The sequence below is a fragment of the Hyperolius riggenbachi genome, chromosome 12 (assembly GCF_040937935.1).
Source record: "Hyperolius riggenbachi isolate aHypRig1 chromosome 12, aHypRig1.pri, whole genome shotgun sequence".
NCBI classification, from domain to species: Eukaryota; Metazoa; Chordata; class Amphibia; order Anura; family Hyperoliidae; genus Hyperolius; species Hyperolius riggenbachi.
The window spans coordinates 71,243,785-71,267,124 of NC_090657.1; the positions used below are offsets into that span (position 1 = coordinate 71,243,785).

A 23,340-nucleotide genomic window follows, 5' to 3' on the forward strand; every position below is an offset into this window, starting at 1 on the left:
GTCACAGACTGTGGGAAAATCCAAAGTTCTATACCATTCCAAATAGTCCAAGCTGTTCTAAAGCATCCTAATTACCCTGATTAATTGGGAACAGCTGCTTTAATCAACTCAACAGGTGAAACACAGCAGCTCTCTGCAGTTGGTTTGTGGACAGTCATGGCTAAGACAAAGGAGCTCAGTGAGGACCTGCGGCTGCGCATTGTGGCTGCTCACAAGTCAGGAAAGGCCATTTCTAAATATTTTCAAGTTCCAGTGGCTACAGTGCAAAGTATTATTAAGAAATACAAGATGTTCCGCACTGTGGAAAATCTCAGAGGACGTGGTCAGAAGCCAAAAGTGACACCTGTGCTGGCCAGGAGGATAGTGATAGAGGTAAAAAAAAAAAAAAAAAAAAAGATTTCAAGGGTCACCAACAAAGCCATCCTGGTGAATCTGGACTCTGCTGGTGGCAGTGTCTCAAGGCAGACAATTCAACGGACACTGCACACTATAAGAATAAAATCCACAGCGCTGGTAGTAAAAAGTAATTAAACCTTTTATTCCATAAAAAGCATGAAGTTTTACATCCATACACCCAATTGGGTACCTGCCCATTAAACCCTGCTTGTACAACTTGCATGCATTACCCTCTCACACACTACCTCACTGCAGTGAGCATAAACAAGGTCAGGGAAAAAATTGGGACCAGTTAAAATGTATCTAAATAATAGAAAACATATGTAGAAAGATGCAGAAAAGTGCCAAAAAACACCAAAAAGCCTTATTAAAGGGAACCTAAACTGAGAGGGAAATGGATGTTTCCTTTTAAACAATGCCAGTTGCTTGTCAATCCTGCTGATCTCTTTAGCTGCAGTAGTGACTGAATCACACACCTGAAACAAGCATGCAGCTAAACCAGTCTGACTTCAGTCAGAGCACCTGATCTGCATGCTTGTTGAGGGGCTGTGGCTAAAAGTACCTGTATATGAGACACAGGATCAGCAGGAGAGTCAGGCAACTGGTTTAATTTTAAAAGGAAAAATCCATATCCTTCTCAGTTTAATATCTCTTTAAGGCATGAGCCAGAGTCCTTTTAGGGCGTGGATCAAAGTCTTTTTTAAAAAAAATAATCCTCCTCCAACAAGTGTGCCTTGTGCGTAGAACAAACTGCAGAGTTAACTGTATTTATGACAGCAAGCACACTATATGTTTGACCGTTTGCAACGTCCATGTGTGTGCTATGGTGCCAAAGCCTTGTTAAAGTATGCGCTCATACATTACCACTCCTGTGGGGGAAATGGCTGTAGTGATGGTTTCCTTAGTCTCAATCCCAACTGCTCTGATCCGGCCGGTAATGCAGAGCAGGGAGAGACAACCGTGGCTGTAGCCGCAGCTGATGGATCGTAGCGTTCAGGAGACCGAAAGTGCTCGCTGATAGGGTACGCTAGCATGCTGATTCAAAGTGACGTCACTCTGCACTTAGATGAATGATTGGCTGATGTTTTACTACTTCACGGACACTACACACTTCTGGGTTCCACGGATACAGACCAAGGAGGACGCCACTTCTCCAGATAAGTCACACAAAAGCTTGCTTGGCCTTTGCAAATGCTCATCTGGACAACGAAGAAGACTTCTGGTCTTCTGTGTTATGGTTAGATGAAACAAAAATGTTTCCTTAATTTGGCGTAAAAAATGAGAAGCCTTCAACCTAAAGATTACCATCCCTACTGTCAAACATGGTGGTGGAGACCAAATGATTTGGGGGTGTTTTTCGGCCAATGGACCAGGGAATATAATCACAGTAAACAGCAATATAAAAAAAGAGCAATACTTGAGGATTCTCAATGACAACATCAGGCTGTCTGTAGAGAAACTTGGCCTTGGGCACCAGTGGACATTTCAGCATGACAATGACCCAAAACACACAGCAAAAGTGGTGAAGAAATGGTTAGCAGACAACAACATTAACGTCTTGGAGTGGCCCAACCAGAGTCCTGACCTGAATCCAATTGAGAATCTGTGGAGGGAGCTAAAGTTCAGGGCGATGGCAAGACGACCCTCCAACCTGAAAGATTTGGAGCTCATTGCTAAAGATGAATGGGCAAAAATACCTGCAGCTGATCTGCAATTATAGAAAGCGTTTGATTGCTGTAATAACCAATAAAGGCTTTTCTATCGATTATTGAGAAGGGTATAAATAATTTTGGACTGGACACTTTTTGTTCAAATATAAATAAAAGCTGAGAAATGTTTTTTTCCACAATAATGCCTCTTGTACATCGTCGTATCTTTTGGGAGACACCTGTGTCATTTCCCCTCAAAAATTACTTGCTGGTTGAATAAAAGTAACTAAGTCAAAATTTGCAAGGGGTATTAATAATTATGGGCAGCACTGTATTTTATTTCATTTTGTGTATTTAAAAGCCTATCTGGAGTTCAGTTTTAAAGCTTTTATTTTATTTTTTTTTATCAATGAATCAATCTAAAATAAGAATTTCAGGCCTGCCAGAAAACACAAACACACAAAATATACCTGGGTAACGTTGTTTCGGGTCTCCATTCAACACAACCTCAGGAATATTATTCAATACATTTTTGATCAGACGGTTGGCCAACTTGCTGATTCTCTCATGATCATACTGAAACCAAAGAGAAAAATATTAAGGCGGACCTGAACTCAGAACGTCCTTTCTGCTCTAAAAGATAAGAAACAGCATAATAACCTTTAACTCCTTGCCGACTGCTCCACGCCAATTGGCGTGAGCAGTGCGGCAGCCCCAGAACCGCTCCACACCCATTGCTGTGAACGGTCTTCTATGGGGCTAGCAGAAGATTGCGCGCACGCTGCGAGCGCATCTCCTGCTCGGGGGGCGGAGCTCCGCCCCACCTTCAGTCTCCGTGCGGCGATCGCCGTCTAACTACTTTGTACTGCGCTGCGATCTGCAGCAGCGCTGCACTGGGGACAGCCGTGTGACACGGCTGTCCCCCTGGGGGACAAGAGAGCAATCGGCTCTCATAGGCAGAAGCCTATGACAGCCGATCGCGTGACTGGCCGGAAGGGGAGAGGGTAAAGTAAATAAATAAATAAATAAATAAATAAAAAGTAACATTTATTTAAAAATATAAGACAAATATTTATAAAAAAAAAAAAATAAACAATGTGGGGGCGATCAGACCCCACCAACAGAGAGCTCTGTTGGTGGGGAGAAAAGGAGAGGGGAATCACTTGTGAGCTGAGTTGCGCGGCCCTGCAGCTTTGCCTTAAAGCTGCAGTGGCCCAATTAAGTAAAAATGGCCTGGTCACTACGGTGGTTAACACCGCAGTCCTCAAGTGGTTAAGGAAAAACATTTCTTTGTCAACAGCTGATACAACTCCTACAATAAATCTGCAGTGTGTCTCCTTCCTGCTTTCATAGAAGCAGACATAGGGTTAACAACCTGTGTTTACAAATTAGCTGCTCTGCCGAGGCAGTCAGCTGACAGCTGAGAGATCAAATTACAGCTGTGATTAGTAACATGAGGGGGAATTAGATTAGCTAAACTCTTTAAATATATACAGGGGGAATTTCTCTAGGTTTTCCTTCTGTCCTGTGCAAGAGTTCAGGTCCACTTAAGTCTAATGGGGCAGATTGCCTATCCATCCTGTGTCACTTTTTCTGAGTTTGCGCTCTCAATTTACATCAAGTCAATAGTGTTGGTACTTGTTGCTTCTAGCATTTTTTAGCAGTATCTCTTTAATTAACATTCTTCACCAAAGACCTGCATTTTACCGAATAATACAAACCAGTTACCTCAATCTCCTGCAGGGCTATCTCACAGGCTGCCCCAAAGCCCACAGTGAGTGGAGCTGGAACTGTACCAGACCTCAGGCCTCGCTCCTGGCCTCCACCGCTCATCAGGGCTTCCAATCGTACCCTGGGCCGCCGCCGAACATAAATTGCTCCAATTCCTGAAAAAAGGCACAAAGCAAGTTAAAACAAACTTGTACTGACAGGGAACGTTAGTAAGTACCCATGGAGAGGGAAGCCTTTGGATAGTCCAGAGCCTTCTAGTGTCGTCCCACTGCTGGCCTTGAAGTGTACCTGAAGTAGCATGTGGGGAAGAGGGGGGGGGGGGGGGGGGGGGGGAGTGCAGTCACAAAAGCATATCAGGAAAGCTCTTGCCGGATACATTCAAAGTGTCCACAAGGAGCGACGGTGTCCAGGAGGACATGAGAAGTCTACGGACATTCCAGAGACTTCCCTCTACGTTGGTAGAGAACTTTATCTTCCCCCACCAGTGCAGGTTCGCTCTGAGGATTGCCATCCCGTGAAATGAAGTCTCCAAACCAAAATTTCAGACAGCAAGATATTTACAGAGGGTAACAGATCTGTGTATCCATAACCAGCTTCTCAATGTGGCCACTCAGGAAAGTGGGCACAGACCAATAACGTCTTTTGTGTCATTAGTGGGAGTCATCTAGGGCACTGATGGTGTAGACCAGTGATGGCTAACCTTGGCACTCCAGCTGTGACAAAACTACAAATCCCATCATGCCTCTGCCTCCCCAAGTTATGCTTAGAGCTGTCAGAGTATTGAAATACCTCATGGGACTTGTAGTTCCACCACAGCTGGAGTGCCAAGGTAGATGGTCCCAGCACTGGATAGGTGGGCTGGGGAGCCCCTGGATCCCACTAATGAGGCAAGTAACTTTTTTCTGTAATTCACTTCAGGTGTTCTTTCAAGTGAAACTGAAGTGAAAATAAACTTGTGATATAATTAATTGTAGTACTGATAATTAATAGAACATTAGTAGCAAAGAAGTCTCATATTTTTATTTTCATTTATATAGCTTTAATTATAACATTGCATCAATCTGTCATATTTGTAGTTTACAAACTACACTGCATTTTAAACTATGAAAGAGAGCAGAGCTAAGGACACTTTGAACTCTCCTGCAGTACAACCTTATCACAAGCGGTCTCTCACTGTTCCTGTTCCACCAAGTTGGTCCTTTAGCTCAGAGAAGCTCTTTTGCATAGAATAGATCACAACTCAAGTGTTTTATCCCTTCCTGTACTGGAAACAATATGAGACTTTTGTCTTTGAGATAATGAACTGAATGTGTAGTACAGATAACGGGGAGAACATTAGAAGCAGTTTATTTTCTCTTCAGGTTTGCTTTAAAAGACAGTTTCCAGTTATGCTAGGTTCTCTGCAGACCATGTTACAGTCATCACACCTGCTTCAGCTCTCTGGCATCATCATAACATCATAACATAGAAGGAACATCATACAAATCCAACCAACAAGCCTAGTCACCTTTTGGTCCGTAGATTTTGTGGCCACTTATGCTCATGAGGTCGATTTTCATTTCATTGACGTCCAGTGGAATTTTGCCAGCAGCCTGCGCAGCGTCCGTGTGGAAGAAAACCTTTCTTGAGCTGCAGATATGACCTGGAGGCAGATTCAAATAAAAATTAGAGAATGCTTTTAAAATTAATTTTCTCAATTTTTTTTAAACAAAATAGAGCCTTAGAACCCCATTATTGGCATACAGCTACTGCACACAGCACTGACTGCACCCTCTTCACTGCTGCTAAAGCCAATGTTATTGCTCTACAAAGCTAAAACAACAACAGCACTAACTATAGTAAAGCTCTGTACAGCCAAATATCAATTGTGTTCATTTCAGCTATCTCCTGCCAGAGCAATTTTGTAACTACAGGTAGTCCCCGACCTACGAACAACCCACTGATACGAACGGAATGGATTTTGTGTTTCCATGGGAATTTTTTTTTTTTTCAAATTGGACTTGTAGTTTTTGAGAAAATACATTAAAAAAATTCAAAGAAAAAAATGGCTTTTATACTTGTATAAGCAGGTACAGAGGGCGGAGGGGGACACTAAAGGCACAGAGGTGGTACAGGGGACAGAGATGGCACAGTGTTCCGACTTAAGAACAGATTCAGGTTAAAAACGAACCTATAGTCCCTATCTCATTTGTTAACCGGGGACTATCTGTACCGGTAAAAAGTGTCTTTGGCGCGTTCATTAAAATCCATTAGGTTTCAGCAATGTTAATGTTTATTTCACACTTCTAACTGGCACGTTTGCTTACTTTCTCTAAAGAGAATTCCCTACAGTATGTCACAAAAGTGAGCACACTTCTCACATCTCTCATATAAACATTTTATTATAGCTTTTCAAGGGACAACTCTGAAGATTAGACACTTTCATACAATGTAAAGTAGTCAGAGTGTGAAGATTGTATAAGGGCCCTGGCGCTCCAAAGAGCACTTTGCAGTTCAATTTAAATTTAAAAAAAAAAAAAAAATGCTTCCACTGACTTACATTACAATCACGGTAAAATTGTAGCAAAATCACGACGCTTGTTATCTTAAATAAATAAATAAACTGCTTTTTTTTTTTATTTACAATATTCATTTATAAATTATTTAGTCAGTGTTTGTCAAATATTTCCTCAAGGATTTAAAAGGGACACTTAAGCCAGGAATAAAAAATCAGTTTTACTTGCCTGGGGCTTCTACCAGCCCCCTGCAGCAATCCAGTGCCCTCGCAGTCACTGGTAGAGCCTCTGGTCCTCCACCGCCAGCTAGTTTCATTTTCTCTGACAGTCTCTGACAGGAGTCGGCAGGCTTTCTGCGCAGGCCTGGCCATGCGTATCCTTCTTCATGTTCCCCTCCTCAATAGCGTCCTGCACAGGGCGCAATTGTGGATGGGAACGTGAAGAAAAATACGAGTGGCTAGGCCTGTCAGCGAAAAGGAAACTAGGTGGTGGCAGGGGACCGGAGGCTCCGTGAGTGACTGCGAGGGCATGGGGCGGCGGCAGGGGGTTGGTAGAAGCCCCAGGAAAATAAAACTGATTTTTTATTCCTGACTTAAGTGTCCCTTTAAGTCTCGTTCACATCATGACGTGCTTCTATGCACATTTGGAAATGCGTATAATGTGCGACACGCAAAAACAGCAGAAGGGCATAGATATCCCTTCTGATGCTCACATCATAGGCGCTGCGCAGCAGTACGATGTGCTATGATGCGCGTGTGTACTGTCCGCAAGCGCAGCACTGACCCATTCACTGTAATGAATGGGATCAGCAGCGCAGAGCGTTGTGTTCAGACCGCACAGCTTTCTGTGCATGATGATGTGAACGAGGCCTTACATTCTGAAATTTATCACAGGTGGCAACATCTTTAGTCCTAGCAGGAACATCTATCTCTGCACAATGTTTGTTTACTGAGAATTCCGAACCAATGAAAATAATGCCTGGTCTCCCAGAATGCTCTGGGAGGAGAATTCTGCATAGCTAAACAGCCTAGGCTAACCATCACAGGTGGGGGTACATACTAATATACAGCAATATATAGATATAGGAAGTGTTTCTGATGCTGAAACCAGGATAATTACTGTAAAAATGGGTATCCTAAATAATTTACTGAATTCTATTATATGTCACTACAGTCCCTCTTAAATCAATGTCTACCTCTGGTAACAAAAGCGAGTACTCCAATGAGAAGACCTGTCTCAGTTTTCTTCCCATCTATGTTGATATTTATGCATCCTCTTTTCTATACCTAGAGAACCTCTTTACAAAATTTTACAAAATTAAAATACATATTTTTTAGTAAGACGTGCATACTTACCTATGTCTGCAATAGGCTGCTTCACCCCGATCTCGTTATTCACAGCCATAACGGATACCAAGCTCGTCTCTGGCTGGATGGCCTCCTCTAGAATCTAGAGACAAAAGTAACCAATCATATGACTGGAATTATAGCAATGCTGCATGCTGACAGCTGACCACTAAAGATTAAAGCTGGCCACTAACGGTCCAATTTCTAGCGAAAAATCGTTAGAGCGATCAGAAATTCTGATCGGACGAAAAATCGTTCACTACACCATCAACTAACCAATCATTTCATCCTATCTATCACGACCACCAAGAAAATCCAAATTTTCGTTCGACGAAAATTCGTTCGGGCGACATTTTTTTCACTTGTTCATAATCGATTGTGTCCATCAATGGAGATTATTTACAACCAATCCGATCAGAATTTCTGATCGCTCGAACGATTTTTTGCTAGAAATTGGACAGTTAGTGGCCAGCTTAAGTGTGTGACGGCTACCTTTAAGTCCAATAAGCCGTTCTTCTGAACAGGAAGGTACGTGACCTGGAATCCTTCTGCTTCCAGTGAGCGGCATGAGTCCAACACGCATTTGTGTTCCGTCTGAGTGGTGATGATGTGTTTCTTGCGGGACTTGTAGAATCTGGCAACTCCCTACATGTCAACAACATACAAAATAGAAGAGTTGTTCAATCAAAATAAATCATGTTGGGGTGAGTATAAAAGGCATTTTTAAATCATCCCAATTCAGCTTCTGCTCTCAGCTGCACTTGATGTAATCCAGGTGAAAGGTCGGACTTCACTTCTAGATGTGATAAAGTAAATCTGCCGCTTCCCTGAACAAAACAAAGATCTGCACAAGAGGATGAGTATGAGTAGTGTCAATGTTTGAATTCGGGATACTGAATTCAGAAACCTCAACCCCAGACTTCAGCACCAGAGCAATTGGACAGATGCAGTACATGCAGAGTTCACTTGCTTGCACTTCATGTGATGCTTCCTCCTTCCAAGCCAGCAGGGGGAAGCATTGGAGTCATTTGAAGCACTAACACCATGACCCTGTCCACTTGCTCGGGTGCTGAAATGTGATGTTCAAAATAATTTGGGCTTCTGAATTCAATGTCCCGAATTTGAACACAAACACAAAACCGTGACAATTTGAACACAATCACAAAAATGCTATCAGTAGTACACAAGTCTGTTTTTCATTTATCAATAATAACATGTAGCTCTCCATTTCAGTTTAAAACCTGACTGCACTATTTTTCCAGCTTGAAATCTGCACTATTTGGTGCACTGTGTAAACACTAGCTGCCCAGCAACGTCCCTTTTTCTACACGTGTAAATAGCTGCACACAACAACAGACTGCATTGCAACTCTACAGGAGCATCCTATAACAATTGGGTCATTCAATGGTCACACAGCCTCACAAAGTATACCAAGTTGCCATTTATTATATCAAAATTACATAAGAGACACCGGGCCTCACATGGATGTAAATACCACATAACAATTCATCACAGTAGAAAAAACACACATATTTAAAAACAATGATCGGATTGCATATACGACGCTGACTGCGTTGTCAAACTATTTCATTTGTATTCAACTAGTGGATGTAGAGGCAAACTGTATCTGGCCAGATAATAGAATTTTGCCACATTCAACTTCCGTCCGCGCACTCATTCCCCACCCATACATGTGCCTTGTTTTTAAATCGTGAGGGCCCCCTTTAAGAACTCAATTTTCCAGCAGTTCAGTCCACAGTAGATGACATAGGGACTTGTAATGTCTGCCATCAATTTCATAATATGAGGGATTAGCTCTCACCCAGTCCTGGCTTTTATGGACAACCATTCATTGTAACTCCGCTGCCGCATGCAATATGGTCCAAACCGCTTGGATGGCTCACCAGCGTTGAGCTATCGGCTCCAACTGCGCCGCTCACTCCACCGCGGAGGACGCCAAGCCGGAGTTCTGTGATCCACGTGTGTGGATGAGTGCTGCTGGACACACAGCCGCGTCAGCTCTGCCCACCGACGCGTTTCACGTCTGCATTGGACGTTTCATCAGGGTGTCAGGAGCATCGCCTGCACCACACGATATTCCCCTACTCACTGAGATATGCATGTGGCTACCTCTGCAGTTACAACCAAGGTAACATATTAGAAATAATTTTTCAAAAATTCCTTATGGCAGATAGAGAGGGCAGTTGTCTCAGTTCAGGTCTAACAGCAGACCATCAGCCCATGTAGACATATCTCGAATGACACTAGGTAAAACAGTACATGCAGTGTAAAATACAAGGTTGTTTGCTATTTTGTTTTTTTCAATTAAAATGTACAGTATGAACAAGAAAGAAACACGGACTCCAGCACTCTCCAAGTGAATCTTCTTTTATTCAGGCCACGAAGCACAGGTACAAACAATGCCCCTACAGTATAATTCCCTTAGTAAATATGCTACTTATAACTATAGTTTACCTTTAGAGCGATATTGTTGGATTCGGTTGCCCCACTTGTGAAGACAATCTCTCTGGGATCTGCTCCAATCAGAGAAGCCACTTGCTGCGTAACAAAAACACATTCAAGTCAAACACTGGTGACAGGTTAGTTGTGTCAGCTTAATAGAGCGCTGACTTCTGATTACAATGCCTAAGCCAAGATCTGCAATGATATTCATATTCTTGCTTTTCTGTTGCAACAAAGAAGTGCTGATGACGTGAAAACCTTGTATTACTGAATGAAGCCAATACAGTTGGTTAAAGCAGGGGTGCCCACACTTTTTTGGTTTGCGAGCTACTTCACAAGCTTCTGATTCAAGGTGATCTACCCCCCCCCCCCCCAAAAAAAAAAAACCCACATAGTTAGGCAGAAACCCCCCTCCACCCTGAAAAAGTGTGATAGCCACTTACACTACTTAATGTCATACTATACTCACTATTAACACCCTGTTGCTACATTGCTAATTATAATAAATACTGTGATGCTTCAATCACCAGCTCCACTCTGCCATCTTATATAGTCCCAGGAGAAGTGTGGGCAGAAGAGCTGACGCTCCACTCACTGCAGCCAGCGTCCTACTGTTTCAAAGGACAGCACAGCCAGCACCACCACTCCAGATGATAAGGATTCCTCTCTTCTCCCTCCCCCTCACACATAAAGCACTTTGATAACGCTGACCCCCCACTGTGTGTATTGTCATTACCTGGCAGCCTGGAGCGGGGAACAGGAAAAAAATAATTCGCTCAGGTCCAGGAAATAGCAGCCGGGGGAGGAATCCTTCAATTCCCTGCACTGCAATGCCCTTCTGTCTGGTCTCCCTATGACCCTAACAGCCCCACTGCAGTCCATCATGAATGCGGCAGCCAGAATTATCCACTGCTCCCATCGCTCCACCACGGCGGATCCTCTCCTTGAATCCCTCCACTGGCTTCCTATCCAGTCCAGAATCAGATTCAAGATACTGTGTCTGACCTACAAATCTGTCCACAAAACCTGTCCAACCTACATTTCCGATCTTACTCAGAGGTACACACCTAGCCGCTCACTCCGCTCTTCCAATGAACTTCGCCTAACCGCCCCCTGCATCAACCAGTCCCATTCATGCCTCCAGGACTTCTCAAGAGCTGCTCCAACACTATGGAACTCCCTACCTCCACCCATTAGGGCAGCCCCCTCCTTCAACATCTTCAAGAAAGCCCTCAAAACTCACCTTTTCACTCTGGCCTACTACCCCTCACAAGTGCTCTAAACCCACAGCTGAACTCTGGTCCCCTACCTTTCGTGTCCTTACCTCTCCCTCTAGATTGTAAGCCTTTGGGCAGGGTCCTCCTCCTTTTGTGTCCTACCTGATCATGCACCTCCATTACTGTGAACCCATGCTATGCATCAGAGTGAACCTAACTTGCCTAATCTCCATGCTCCCCTCCAGTGACTAAGCATTACCTTGTACTCATACTGTGCTGCATGATCTGGTCTTTCTTGTATTCAGGTATTGTCATTTTGCTGTATGTCACCCCTAAATATTTTCTGTAACCTAAACTAATGTCCAGCACTGCGTAATATGTTAGCGCTTTATAAATACAATAAATAATAATAATAATTCCCAAGCCAACTGCTGGAGGGGAGGGGCCACAGACACACTAGCAGCTCTCACTTGCTGCTATGAACTGCCGGAAGTGGCCACAGAGACTGACACTGTGCTCTTGCGCTGTGATTGGCTTTCACAGCATGCTGACAGTGCAGTACCAGCCAGTCACAGCGCGGGAGCAGTGTCAGTCTCCGTGGCTTCACCACTTTTAGCGTCTGACCGCGATCTACCCAGCAGTCCTTCATGATCTACTGGTAGATCGCGATCAACACATTGGACACCCCTGGCTTAAAGTGCTTGTGAACGTCCATGGTCTAAATTGATCTGCTACAGCTGTGTACATGTCAAGCTGATATGAGAGTAAGTGCAGTCATTAGATTGCTGGTGCCGATGGTAACCAAGGTCAACCACACTAAATGTAACAACTGGACGATCTTAAAAGGGACACAGAGTCCCTCCCTACTGCCTCACTTACAGGCAACCCAAAGTGAGAAGAATATGAAACAAACTATATCATTACCACAGCTTTAAATTAAAAAAAAAAAAACAAAAAAACTACCAGTTATCTGGCTGTAGAGCTGCTCAGATAAAGCAGAACAACATGTGAAGAGGCATGTGATCTTTCTGATCAGGTGACAGATTGGTAAGGCTCTGATTTGCGGTGATCACTTCCTGCTTTAGCCTAAACAGGAAACAGAAGTGACACATGATCAAGACCGGCAAATCAGAGCTTTACCAATCTATCGCCTGATGAAGCTGATGACAAGCTTCTCTCATGAGCATATAAGGAAGGACTGGCTTCACTAGTGTCTGAGCCACTTATCCGGAACCAATGTGCAGAGGGCTGAGTGAGGGTGGAGCCAGAGTAACACAATAGAATCAACATCAGCAAGCAAACCGTTAGCAATTTCAAAGAGTCTCTGCAAAACTTATGCTTGGTACACACGATACGTTTTTCCGCTCGATTTTCCATCCGATCGTTTTTTATCTCTCAATTCTGCACTTGATTCTCTTATCTTCCACTCATTTTTTCTTATCTTTTTCCATTCACTTCTATGAGAAATCTACCCAAAAAACGATCGGAAGGAATATCAGACATGTCGGAAATTATCAAACCCATATATCGAGCGGAAAAACATATGGTGTGTACCCAGTATTATTTTCTGTAACTCATTTTGGGGTCCTCTAAAAGACCAATTAAACCCTAAATTAAACAAGCCTAATTCTATCACCAATCAGGATGACCAGCAAATATAAAAATGGTACATTGTACAGAATACCAATTTTTTGGGCTAAATGTGCTTGTCCCTGCAGTGCAGCTTATTTCTTGTACTCTGTGACTGCAGATCTGATCATGTGACACAAAGTGGAAGGAATAACAATATAAGCCTGACTTCATCCACAAGTATTACAGTAGAAACTAGGCGTCTATATTTAGAGGTGGAACTTTGTAGTTCACAGATGTAGGTGTGATCAGTTTCAAGACCCTCAGTTCTAGCAACATGAAATAAAAGGCTCTAGAGGTCTTAAGTCTGTAAGGATAGCTGATCCGCAGCAGGAAGCACAGCTTCTGATTGGATTTTTCAATTTCAATAGTTCAGTCTTAGAGCAAGTGAAGTATGGTCTGGTGTTAATCAAAGAGCAGTACGGTTCTGATCCACTTCTGTATAATGCCTGAAGAAGTGTTAATGTTTCAAAAGCTTGCAATAAACCATGTAGTTGGACATTAACGTTATTACCGGAATCAACGTTTGTTGGTTTGATGTCTGCATTTCAGTTTTAGAGGCAATACTGTATAAAAGTTGATACACACAATGCAATTTACCATGAGATATGCCGGAAATTATCAATCTACCCGTCGATCTCACAGGAAAATTGCATTGTGTGTACCAGCCTTAATTTTCACTAATCAGCATGACTGCTTTCAGAATTTGCCCTGTTCAGGGATTTATGATCTAGACTAAAGTGATAAAACTCAGCTGTTTAGAAGTGGAAAAAGCAAAGCTGTAGAGCAGTTCCTCTTGTCCTTGGATAGGTCATTTTTTATCTCAGTATCCAAGCTCTAAAAATAGGACTGGACTGCTGAAACTTTATACAGAGATTGCAGCAAGCAAAAACAAAGAGTGATGTAGCAACTGCTATAGATGGCCTAAAAGTGGCTCCAGCCACTACACACTACTAGCTGGAAGATTAGCAAGGCTGAATCTGAGCATCCTCACTGCCAGACCAATTGTGAGGGAGACATAATGCAGCTACCTCCGGTTCTGGAGCGTCCCTGTGAGGCATGTATACTGACCAGGGCTGTGGAGTCGGTACAAAAATCACCCAAAATTTATGGAACCACCGACTCCAGGTACCCAAAATTGCTCCGATTTCTCGGCTCCGACTCCTTGGTCTAATTTTTACAAAGGCTATGGATTTGGTTAAAAAAAAAAAATCATCCGACTCAGACGCCTCCGTTTATTGAAACCACCAACTCCGACTCCAGGTACCCAAAATTGCTCAGACCCCTCGACTCTGACTCCAGAGCCCTGATACTGACATGCAGTATTGTCATTGTGTGCTTCACTGAGGCACAGCAAGGCCTACCAAAATGTTCTTTTTTTCGCACCTTGCTGTTTACATCAATGCAAGAGTATGGGAGTGATCAAGTTAGTGGCGAAGCCATCACAGAAGCTCGTCCTGTAGAGGAAAGAGTGATGGAAGACAGAGCTATAAGGAGAGCGAGTATAGTAAACCCCCCATTATCTGGCACTAATGGGGATTGGCTGATGCCGTTTATGTGTAGCTTCTGGTTGCTTGAGACAAGTTAAAAATAGGCCTGGCTAACAAAACAGTACTATACCACACTCTGTATACTTACCACAAACTGTGTTTATGTTATAATACAGTAATTAAAAACACATTAAAACAAAGGACTAAATGTACCAGAGGTTTATTGCTGTATAAAAAAAAAAAAAAAAAAAGTGTAAAAGTAGATTTGGGGGGTTCGGTTGGGGGAGCCTGTGGTCCTGAACTGGTTAATGAAAATAATGTAGGGAATTGCATGACATGAACATACATACAACAACCTCTCAACAGTTCATTCATAAATAACGAGATAATGCAACTCGTGCTGTAAGATATTCAGTGGGCCAAAAGATTGCTTTCAATTAATCTCTGCTGATAAGCCTGCACTTCATGGGAAGTTGAGGACAGTATAAAAATAACTGGTCTTCTACTCCTTTTCTACCAATATTTAGGAGATGGAACTTTCCAAACCTACCAACAGTAGAAGATTTCAGAGAGAAACTACAGATGGAGGGGGTTTTGATATGCATCTCTCTATTACTAATTCTCTGTGACCGATTCCTTGGCGGATGTCTGTGTGGCTCATAGTGACACGGGACGAAGTACTCCACTGTGTTGAAAGATATCGTACAACTGATACTGTGCTGTCTTTCTGTGCAAGCCTGTCTAGGGACCGGTGTAGCAGCTTCCCCTCATCTGCCACTGCGATTGAGTAGCTGTGTGATTTGGAGCTAGGGAGACTCTCCAATTACCTCCCAGCTCCACTGTGATTGGGCGGATGCTACGATATGGGGATGATGAACTGTAAACCAGCTGTCTAACACACACCGTCATGTTTATACCGCTGGGATTAGTGGTTATATAGAAGCACATCTATATGATATTCATATAGTGGAAGTTCTAATCCTGCGGATTATGTACATGTACCTAAACTCTGTGTGCTCTTATTACATAGTTTGACACACGCTCATTATGGAGCTTAAAGATATACCAAGGTGAATGTGCATGGCCAAGCATTCATATAACTAGGCTGTGTTTCTTTTTTCTTTCTCTGCGTGAAAGAGTTAACATTCAGCTGTGCAAGTAAGTGAGAGCTTCTCTCCAGTCTGGACCAAGTCGGACTATAGCCTAATCCTCACGCAGTAAGAATTACAGCTATAAAACACTTTCCTTGAAGAGAACAGCTTCTGAAAGCATGGAAGAGATAACAAGGGCAATACAGTCCTGGTTATACAGAACTCAACCAGCAGTCTCAACCAACCAGCACAAATCACCAGCAGTACTTACAGTGGTGAAGGCCAACTTCTTAAAGAGAGTCTGAAGCCATGATAAAAATGGCTTTTTACCTTATATTCAGCAGGGGCATGTTTACCCCTGCTAAAACGCTGCCATCCCACGGGATAACGAGGGGTCTTTACACCCCGAATCCCCCTGCTACCTCCAGGGAGCGCTTCCGTGTGAGGCAGGGCTATGAGCCGCAGCCCTGCCATACACGCGTCTATCAGCGGCGGATCTCCGACTCTCCCCCGCCCCTGACAGACACGTGTGAGGCAGGGCTGCAGCTCATAGCCCTGCCTCACAGGGAAGCGCACAGGGGCAGCAAAATCCACGACCAAGTTGGTCGTGGATTTTGCAGGGGGGATTTGGGGGGTAAAGACCCCTCGTTATGCCGTGGGATGGCGGCGTTTTAGCTGGGGCAAACATGCCCCTGCTGAATATAAGGTAAAAATCCAGAACTACTGAGCCTGTGCAGTACAGCCCGGAGGACGTCCGATGATGTCAGCACGCCGCCGTGAGGCGCATTTTGGAGTGCACCAGAAGCCTGACTTGGCCGCCGGCCTGGTCAGGTCGGGCGCGCCACTGAAGACCACCGGGAGTCTGCGGAGCGGCGCCGAGGGCACCTCCTGCCTGCCACGGGCTGGAGGAAGCCCCAGGTAAGTGGATGGGGATTTTTATTTTTTTGGGATAGTCCCTGAACCTTCCCTTTAAGCAGAGACAATGAAAAAAATAAAAACTCAAAGAATAGATTTAAACATAAAATAAAACCATGGGATATCTAAAAAAGAAAAAAAAAAAAAAAAGAAGCAATTTCTATGAGCAGGAGGATAGATATAGTTGTTTATCTCATCATACTGACAAGCTGAATGCTTTCTTTAGGGAAAAAAAAAAACGACCAAAAAACCTTTTTATCTTACACTGAATATGAAATAGCGTCAAACAAGCACCCTTTCAGATATACCACATGGTACAATCTAGAAGAACTAGGAGGTTACCTGAGTAGGCTTGGAGTGTTCTGAAGGCAGTGGGCAAGCCGCATGTACTGAAGGATGTTATACGGAACATGAACATAAAGGCTGTCTGTTGCAGGCTCAGCTGACACAGGGGAGAGGGTGGGGGGAGGAAGGGTGGGGGGTTTGTTGTAGTTGTATGGGATATTTTAAAAGCTCAATGTGTGGTGTCTCAAGAGGTGATGAATGACCACTGGTTTAAACTAATTGCTGACAAAACTGAGGTTCTAGTCATTGGAGGTCAGTGCCTGGCAGCAAAGTCAAGTAGGGAGCTCAGACCTTAATAGCTGACTTTGTGTACTCAGTGTACTGCTTGACAGGAAATCACATCACAGCTGAAGTGAAATGTTTGTTTTTTTTGTTTTGTTTTTAAAGGGTTGTGGAGTTGATACAAAAATCACCCGACTCCAGGTACCCAAAAATTGCTCTGACTCCACAGTCCTGCTTATTTCACCTAAGAAACAGTGAACATGAAGAAACCCATACCTCCAGAGGAACTTCCAACCCTAGTGTATGCCTTGTACACATCACGGCTAGACTATTGCAGTGCCCTCTATGCAGGACTTTCAAATAAAGACCTATACTGCCTGAAGTTAGTATAGAATACCGATGCCAGGCTGTTAACAAACCAACCCTGCCATTGCCAATTCTTGGCCAACATCCAAATCTTTACACAATTTGAGGTTTGATACCTAAGGATGTTATTGCAACAGGATCTCATGTGGCCACTAGAGTTGGGCCGAACGGTTCGCCGGCGAACCTGGTTCGCGCGAACCTAGGTGGTTCGCGTGCGGGTACCGCACGCGAACTTTATTGCGGAAAAGTTCGCCCCATTGCGGTTCGCCCCATAATGCACTGAGGGTCAACTTTGACCCTCTACATCACAGTCAGCAGGCCCAGTGTAGCCAATTAGGCTACACTAGCCCCTGGAGCCCCACCCCCCCTTATATAGGCAGGCAGCGGCGGCCGTGGCCACTCGTGTGCCTGCATTAGTTAGAGTAGGGCGAGCTACTGCAGTCTCTCATAGGGAAAGATTAGTTAGCCTTAGCTTGTCCCTGGCTGCATACCTGTTCATTGATCCTGCCACTGCATACCTGTTCATTGATCCTGCCACTGCATACCTGTTCATTGATCCTGCCACTGCATACCTGTTCATTGATCCTGCCACTGCATACCTGTTCAGTGATCCTGCCACTGCATACCTGTTCATTGATCCTGCCACTGCATACCTGTTCATTGATCCTGCCACTGCATACCTGTTCATTGATCCTGCCACTGCATACCTGTTCATTGATCCTGCCACTGCATACCTGTTCATTGATCCTGCCACTGCATACCTGTTCATTGATCCTGCCACTGCATACCTGTTCATTGATCCTGCCACTGCATACCTGTTCATTGATCCTGCCACTGCATACCTGTTCAGTGATCCTGCCACTGCATACCTGTTCATTGATCCTGCCACTGCATACCTGTTCTGTGAACCCACCACTGCATACCTGTTCTGTTCAGTGGACCCGCCACTGTATACCTGTTTAGTGAACCCGCCACTGCATACCTGTTCTGTTCAGTGGACCCGCCACTGTATACCTGTTCAGTGGACCCGCCACTGCATACCTGTTCTGTTCAGTGAACCCGCCACTGCATACCTGTTCTGTTCAGTGGAGTTTGGTGTGTCAGTGTGAAGCAGTACCTTAATTACACTCCCTGATTGATGTATACACATGCAAGATGTTTTAAAGCACTTTAGGCCTGTCATTTAGCATTCAATGTGATTTCTGCCCTTAAAACGCTGCTTTGCGTCAAATCCAGATTTTTCCCGGTGACTTTTGGCGTGTATCCCACTCCGCCATGCCCCCCTCCAGGTGTTAGACCCCTTGAAACATCTTTTCCATCACTTTTGTGGCCAGCATAATTTTTTTTTTTTTTCAAAGTTCGCATCCCCATTGAAGTCTATTGCGGTTCGCGAACTTTAACGCGAACCGAACCTTCCGCGAAAGTTCGCGAACCCGGTTCGCGAACCTAAAATCGGAGGTTCGGCCCAACTCTAGTGGCCACACATGTCCACCTCAAAACCTTTGGAGTCCTCGGTCATGCTCCCTCAACCTTTGGAACTCCTTACCGTACCCAATCAAGACAGCCCAAACCCTGGAGGCATTTAAAACGCAAAATAAAAATCCACCTGTACAGTCCGACATTTATGAACACAACTGTTTTCGTCTGAAGCACGTTCCACCTCATCTATGTATTGATCTAAAAAGATATTTATGCACTTTGATTCCTATGGGGAAAAAAAAAAATCTTTGAAAATGTTCTTGTGGCTGTTGTCTCCCTTAACGATAGTTGCTTGATCATCAGGGTGACACTGATGAGCACAAATGCCGATCGAACATGCTTTTCTGCTATAGCAGAGAAGTGTACAGGCAGTCCCCCTACTTACAAACAACTCAAGTTACATTTCATACATACAAAGTTGTCTTCATGTACAAAATTTACAGTGCTTTTTTTCTTATTACATATTTTTGTTGTTACGGGTTACAGTATAGTATAAACTATTGTAAGAAGTTAAAAACACATTAAACTACTTACTATATGTGCAAATCCAAAAGTTAGGCTACGTTTCCACTGTGCTGTGTCGGCATGCATCTATGTAACGCAACGCCAACACCTGTAGTAATGCAAGAACCCACCCGAATCCCTCTAGCCATATCATGCACGGCTATAGGGATTCATAACCGTGATCCAATTTTATGCCGCAGACTGTCCATTTTTTTTCCCCGCATGCAAATTCAGGGGCCGCCCATTAATTTCAATAGGCTGTAAAATAGCATCCGGATTAGTGAGCGGGGAAACGGCTAGACATCGTAGCAGTGGAAACTCAGGCCAAATTACTTATCCACGTTTCATACATGACCTAATTTACCCCCCCCCCCCCCCAAAAAAAAACAGAAGAGGGAGTGCTTGCATATTTTTGAATGCAGAAGGGAGGGGGATGACGGGGTGGTGGGACAAGCTAGGGCTCGTTTGTCAGTGCCGTTTATGGTTCCGGCAAGCCAGATTCCTAAATGATGTCGCAAATGCTACATTCTCAGCCAAGCCCTTGCAAAACGAGCATTATTTCTAGTATGTGTACAAGCCTTACGTTTAGAAAGTTTTGAATACATTAAAGCAGACAAACTCAGAACTTCCTCTCTGCTGTAAAAGATAAGCAACAGCATAATAATTCTATAGTTGAAGTCCAGCGCACATCTATTAACACACACACAGTCCCAGTTATGATTTCCTTGGCGTTTGCTTCAATCTTCTCAAATTCCACCACCAGAAATCACCAATATAAAGCGCACTCACCAGATACAGAGTGACCACTATTAGACTGGTCAATCAGCGCTCATCTCCAGGTTACCCCAGCACTTCAGGTCCTGGTCCTGCTAGCGTTCAATCCGCATCCAAAATCACTTGCCCAGATTAGTAGTACCTCAAACAAGAGCCTCTCATAGCATAATATTGTTTTAAAACCACTTAAAATTGTATTAAATATTGCACTCACATGTCATCAAGTTGTAATCAAGGCACAGAGTTTTTTACCACGGGCTCTCCCCCGTTTGCCAAGCCAGGCTGGGTGATGTTCTGGCGTTCTAATCGCCACTGTTTACTTCCCAGTGTGTCCAATTCCCCGATCGACTAGTTTCGTCACTGCCTCGTGACTCATCAGGAGCTCATTGAGGTACTACTAATCTGGGCAAGTGATTTTGGATGCGGATTAAACGCTAGCAGGACCAGGACCTGAAGTGCTGGGGTAACCTGGAGATGAGTGCCGATTGACCAGTCTGATAGTGGTCACTCTGTATCTGGTGAGTGCGCTTTATATTGGTGATTTCTGGTGGTGGAATTTGAGAAGATTGAAGCAAACGCCAAGGAAATCATAACTGGGACTGTGTGTGTGTTAATAGGAGATGTGCGCTGGACTTCAACTATAGAATATCTGTGGAGTATTGCTGTACTCAGGTTAAAGCGCACTCTGCTGATAGTGGGAAACAGATGCGCTTTGATTATTTAATAATAAAAGTATAATAACCTTTAAAAAAAAAAAAAGAAACATGGTTACAGCTGATAAAAATCCTGCAATAAATCTGCTGTATGTCTACTTCCTGCTTTCATGGGTGTAGACATAGGGTTAACATGTTTGCCTATCAGCTGTCTGCCGTGACAGGCAGCAGACACAGCTGTGAGACTAAAGGTGGCCATACACTTATAGATTTGCATCAGATTTGACCATCAGATAGATTTCTGTCAGATGCCTGTCAAGTAGAATCTCACAGGATGTGATCATGATCTGATGTGTGATTTCATTCTGAAATCTATTGGAAATTGATCTAAATGCATTATTGGATCATTAGATCCAATGCAACTCTATGGGCCATCGATCTGCTGCCAGCAGCAGGTCGACCTAGATTTTCCATCCTGTCAGTTTAAATCTATCGAAATCGGCCGCAAATTCATCGATTGATTAGTTTGTTAGAATCAATTTGCGATCGATCGATTCCATAGAATTGATCGATCAATCAATGGCTGAAATCGACCAGTGTATGGGCCCCTTAATAAAGGGTTATCTGCGCGGTTGGTACTGTGCTCAACAAAGTCATTAAATAATCACAGCATGGAAATATAGCATCCATTTACCAATCTAAGGACTGGTTTATTTAAGATCCTGCACATCAAAGAAAGAAAAACCAGAAAAAGAAAAGGACTGGCACTGCGGTCATGAGACAAAAACGGAGGGGTTTCTTGGTACGGAGGGGACAGGGTGTTAACCTTCCGTGTGCTCAGGATGCTGAAAAAGTCATCAAATATAACATGCACTAAAAGATAAACCATCCGGCACCACGTTTTACAGGTCCATTAATCTGTCATGTATTGCATCATTTTATCCAAGTCATGCATTGATCCATGATTCAGTAGTTCATACTACGGAGCCTCGGAAGAAGCTCGTTTTCTAGCGAAACGGCCGTCAGGAGGACTGCTGCTCCCACATTGCCCCACAGCAACTATTGGGCAGGATATGATATATTCGTTTGTATGAACTACTGAATCATGGATCAATGCATGACTTGGATAAAATGATGCAATAAATGACAGATTAATGGACCTGTAAAACGTGGTGCCGGATGGTTTATCTTTTAGTGCATATTTTATTTAAGATCCGTATTACACATTAACAGGCGCACAAGAACAAAGCATGCAGTATGGCCTGACAGTCCAAAAACACTGGCCTCTGATAAAGCAGGGGGAGTACCCGCAAAATGACTGTCAGGTCATACTGCATACTCTGTTCTTGTGTCTCTGTCAGTCTATACTGTGGATGTTAACTAAACAGGATCATCTTTGGATTGTTGCCCAGATGCTATGTTTCTATAGTACTAGGATTGTTTAGTAAGCGTTTGGCATGGGAGATTTTCATATTCACTCTTAACAGGTCTGCTTTAGTAAATTCTCTCACAAAGTACCTCACGTGCTTTCTCCATAGCTTTCTCGCTCTCCCAGCCATACGCGTGTGTTCTGGAATGAGGGTTCCCATAGTAATTCACCATGTAAGGCAGCATACGGTCTAGTACCCTGGGATCCTTAGAAAGATGCAGAAAAAACAAATTATGGGTAAGAAAGCACTGGTAAAAACACCTAAATATACAGCAAGCAGTAGCTTTGCTAAGATGTAAAGAGTACACAAAAAAATAAAAACAGGCTTGGCTCACCTTCTACCATCAATACAAAAATGCTGACACATGGGTTAAAGCAGAACCAATGCCAGCAAACAAAAAAAGTGTCCATTCAATTTTATAGCGAAAATTGATTATATACATATCAATGGAAATGTATTCTCTGTTAATCCCTTGTGGCAGTAAAGTCCTCAAACTATGGTGCAGTAGCTATAAGCAGTTGGAACTGTAGGGTCGTACACACAGTAAGGGGTGTATGTGTTGCGGCCAGAATCTGATATTCCCCCCCCCCCCCCCCCCCCCCCATATTTCCTCTCTACTACTACAGAGGTGAGAGAAAGGTGGCAGGCTGTACATGTAATAAAGGCGCCGGGAAATTTGGGCGCAGGTTGAAGCCAAAGTCCTGATGGCGTTAATTACTATTCCCCCTCCAGGGAAAAATGCAGTTTAGCTTTCAGCTATTGTTGATAGACGAATTACGCCTTTTTATCGTAATATGGGCCCAGTCTCTTGATGGCGCCCACATTTCTGCCCGAGTGCTACTATAGCTGTAATTCCCATTATGATGCAAGGCGGCGCCTGGTGCGCCCAAATTTCCAGCACTGGTTTTGCCTGACCCGGGTGGAAGAGCTAAAGCAGGGGAATACAGCATCCACTTTGCATATTGGCTGGCCTAAGCCTAAGTGGCCAGACTTCAGGTTCTGGGCATAACATATGCACTAAACTGCCTTAAAAAGTGTACCCGAGGTGAGAACAATATGGAGGCTGCCATATTTATTTCCTTTCTAACAATTCCAGCTGCCTGGCAGCAGTGATGGGCTCATAGTTAAAAAACTAGCCAAATCCG

General features: G+C 43.7%; 1 protein-coding gene across 1 annotated transcript in view; it reads right to left on the reverse strand.

The window, feature by feature from the left end:
* Positions 1–23,340, reverse strand: part of NFS1 (NFS1 cysteine desulfurase) — a 47,064-nt gene that overhangs the window by 14,507 nt on the left and 9,217 nt on the right. The window contains exons 3-9 of the mRNA XM_068263393.1: positions 22,284–22,400; positions 10,093–10,176; positions 8,110–8,262; positions 7,627–7,720; positions 5,284–5,418; positions 3,774–3,931; positions 2,516–2,621 (exon numbers count right to left, since the gene is read on the reverse strand). Of these exons, the coding sequence (XP_068119494.1) occupies positions 2,516–2,621; positions 3,774–3,931; positions 5,284–5,418; positions 7,627–7,720; positions 8,110–8,262; positions 10,093–10,176; positions 22,284–22,400 (847 nt within the window). The remainder of the gene's footprint in view (positions 1–2,515; positions 2,622–3,773; positions 3,932–5,283; positions 5,419–7,626; positions 7,721–8,109; positions 8,263–10,092; positions 10,177–22,283; positions 22,401–23,340) is intronic.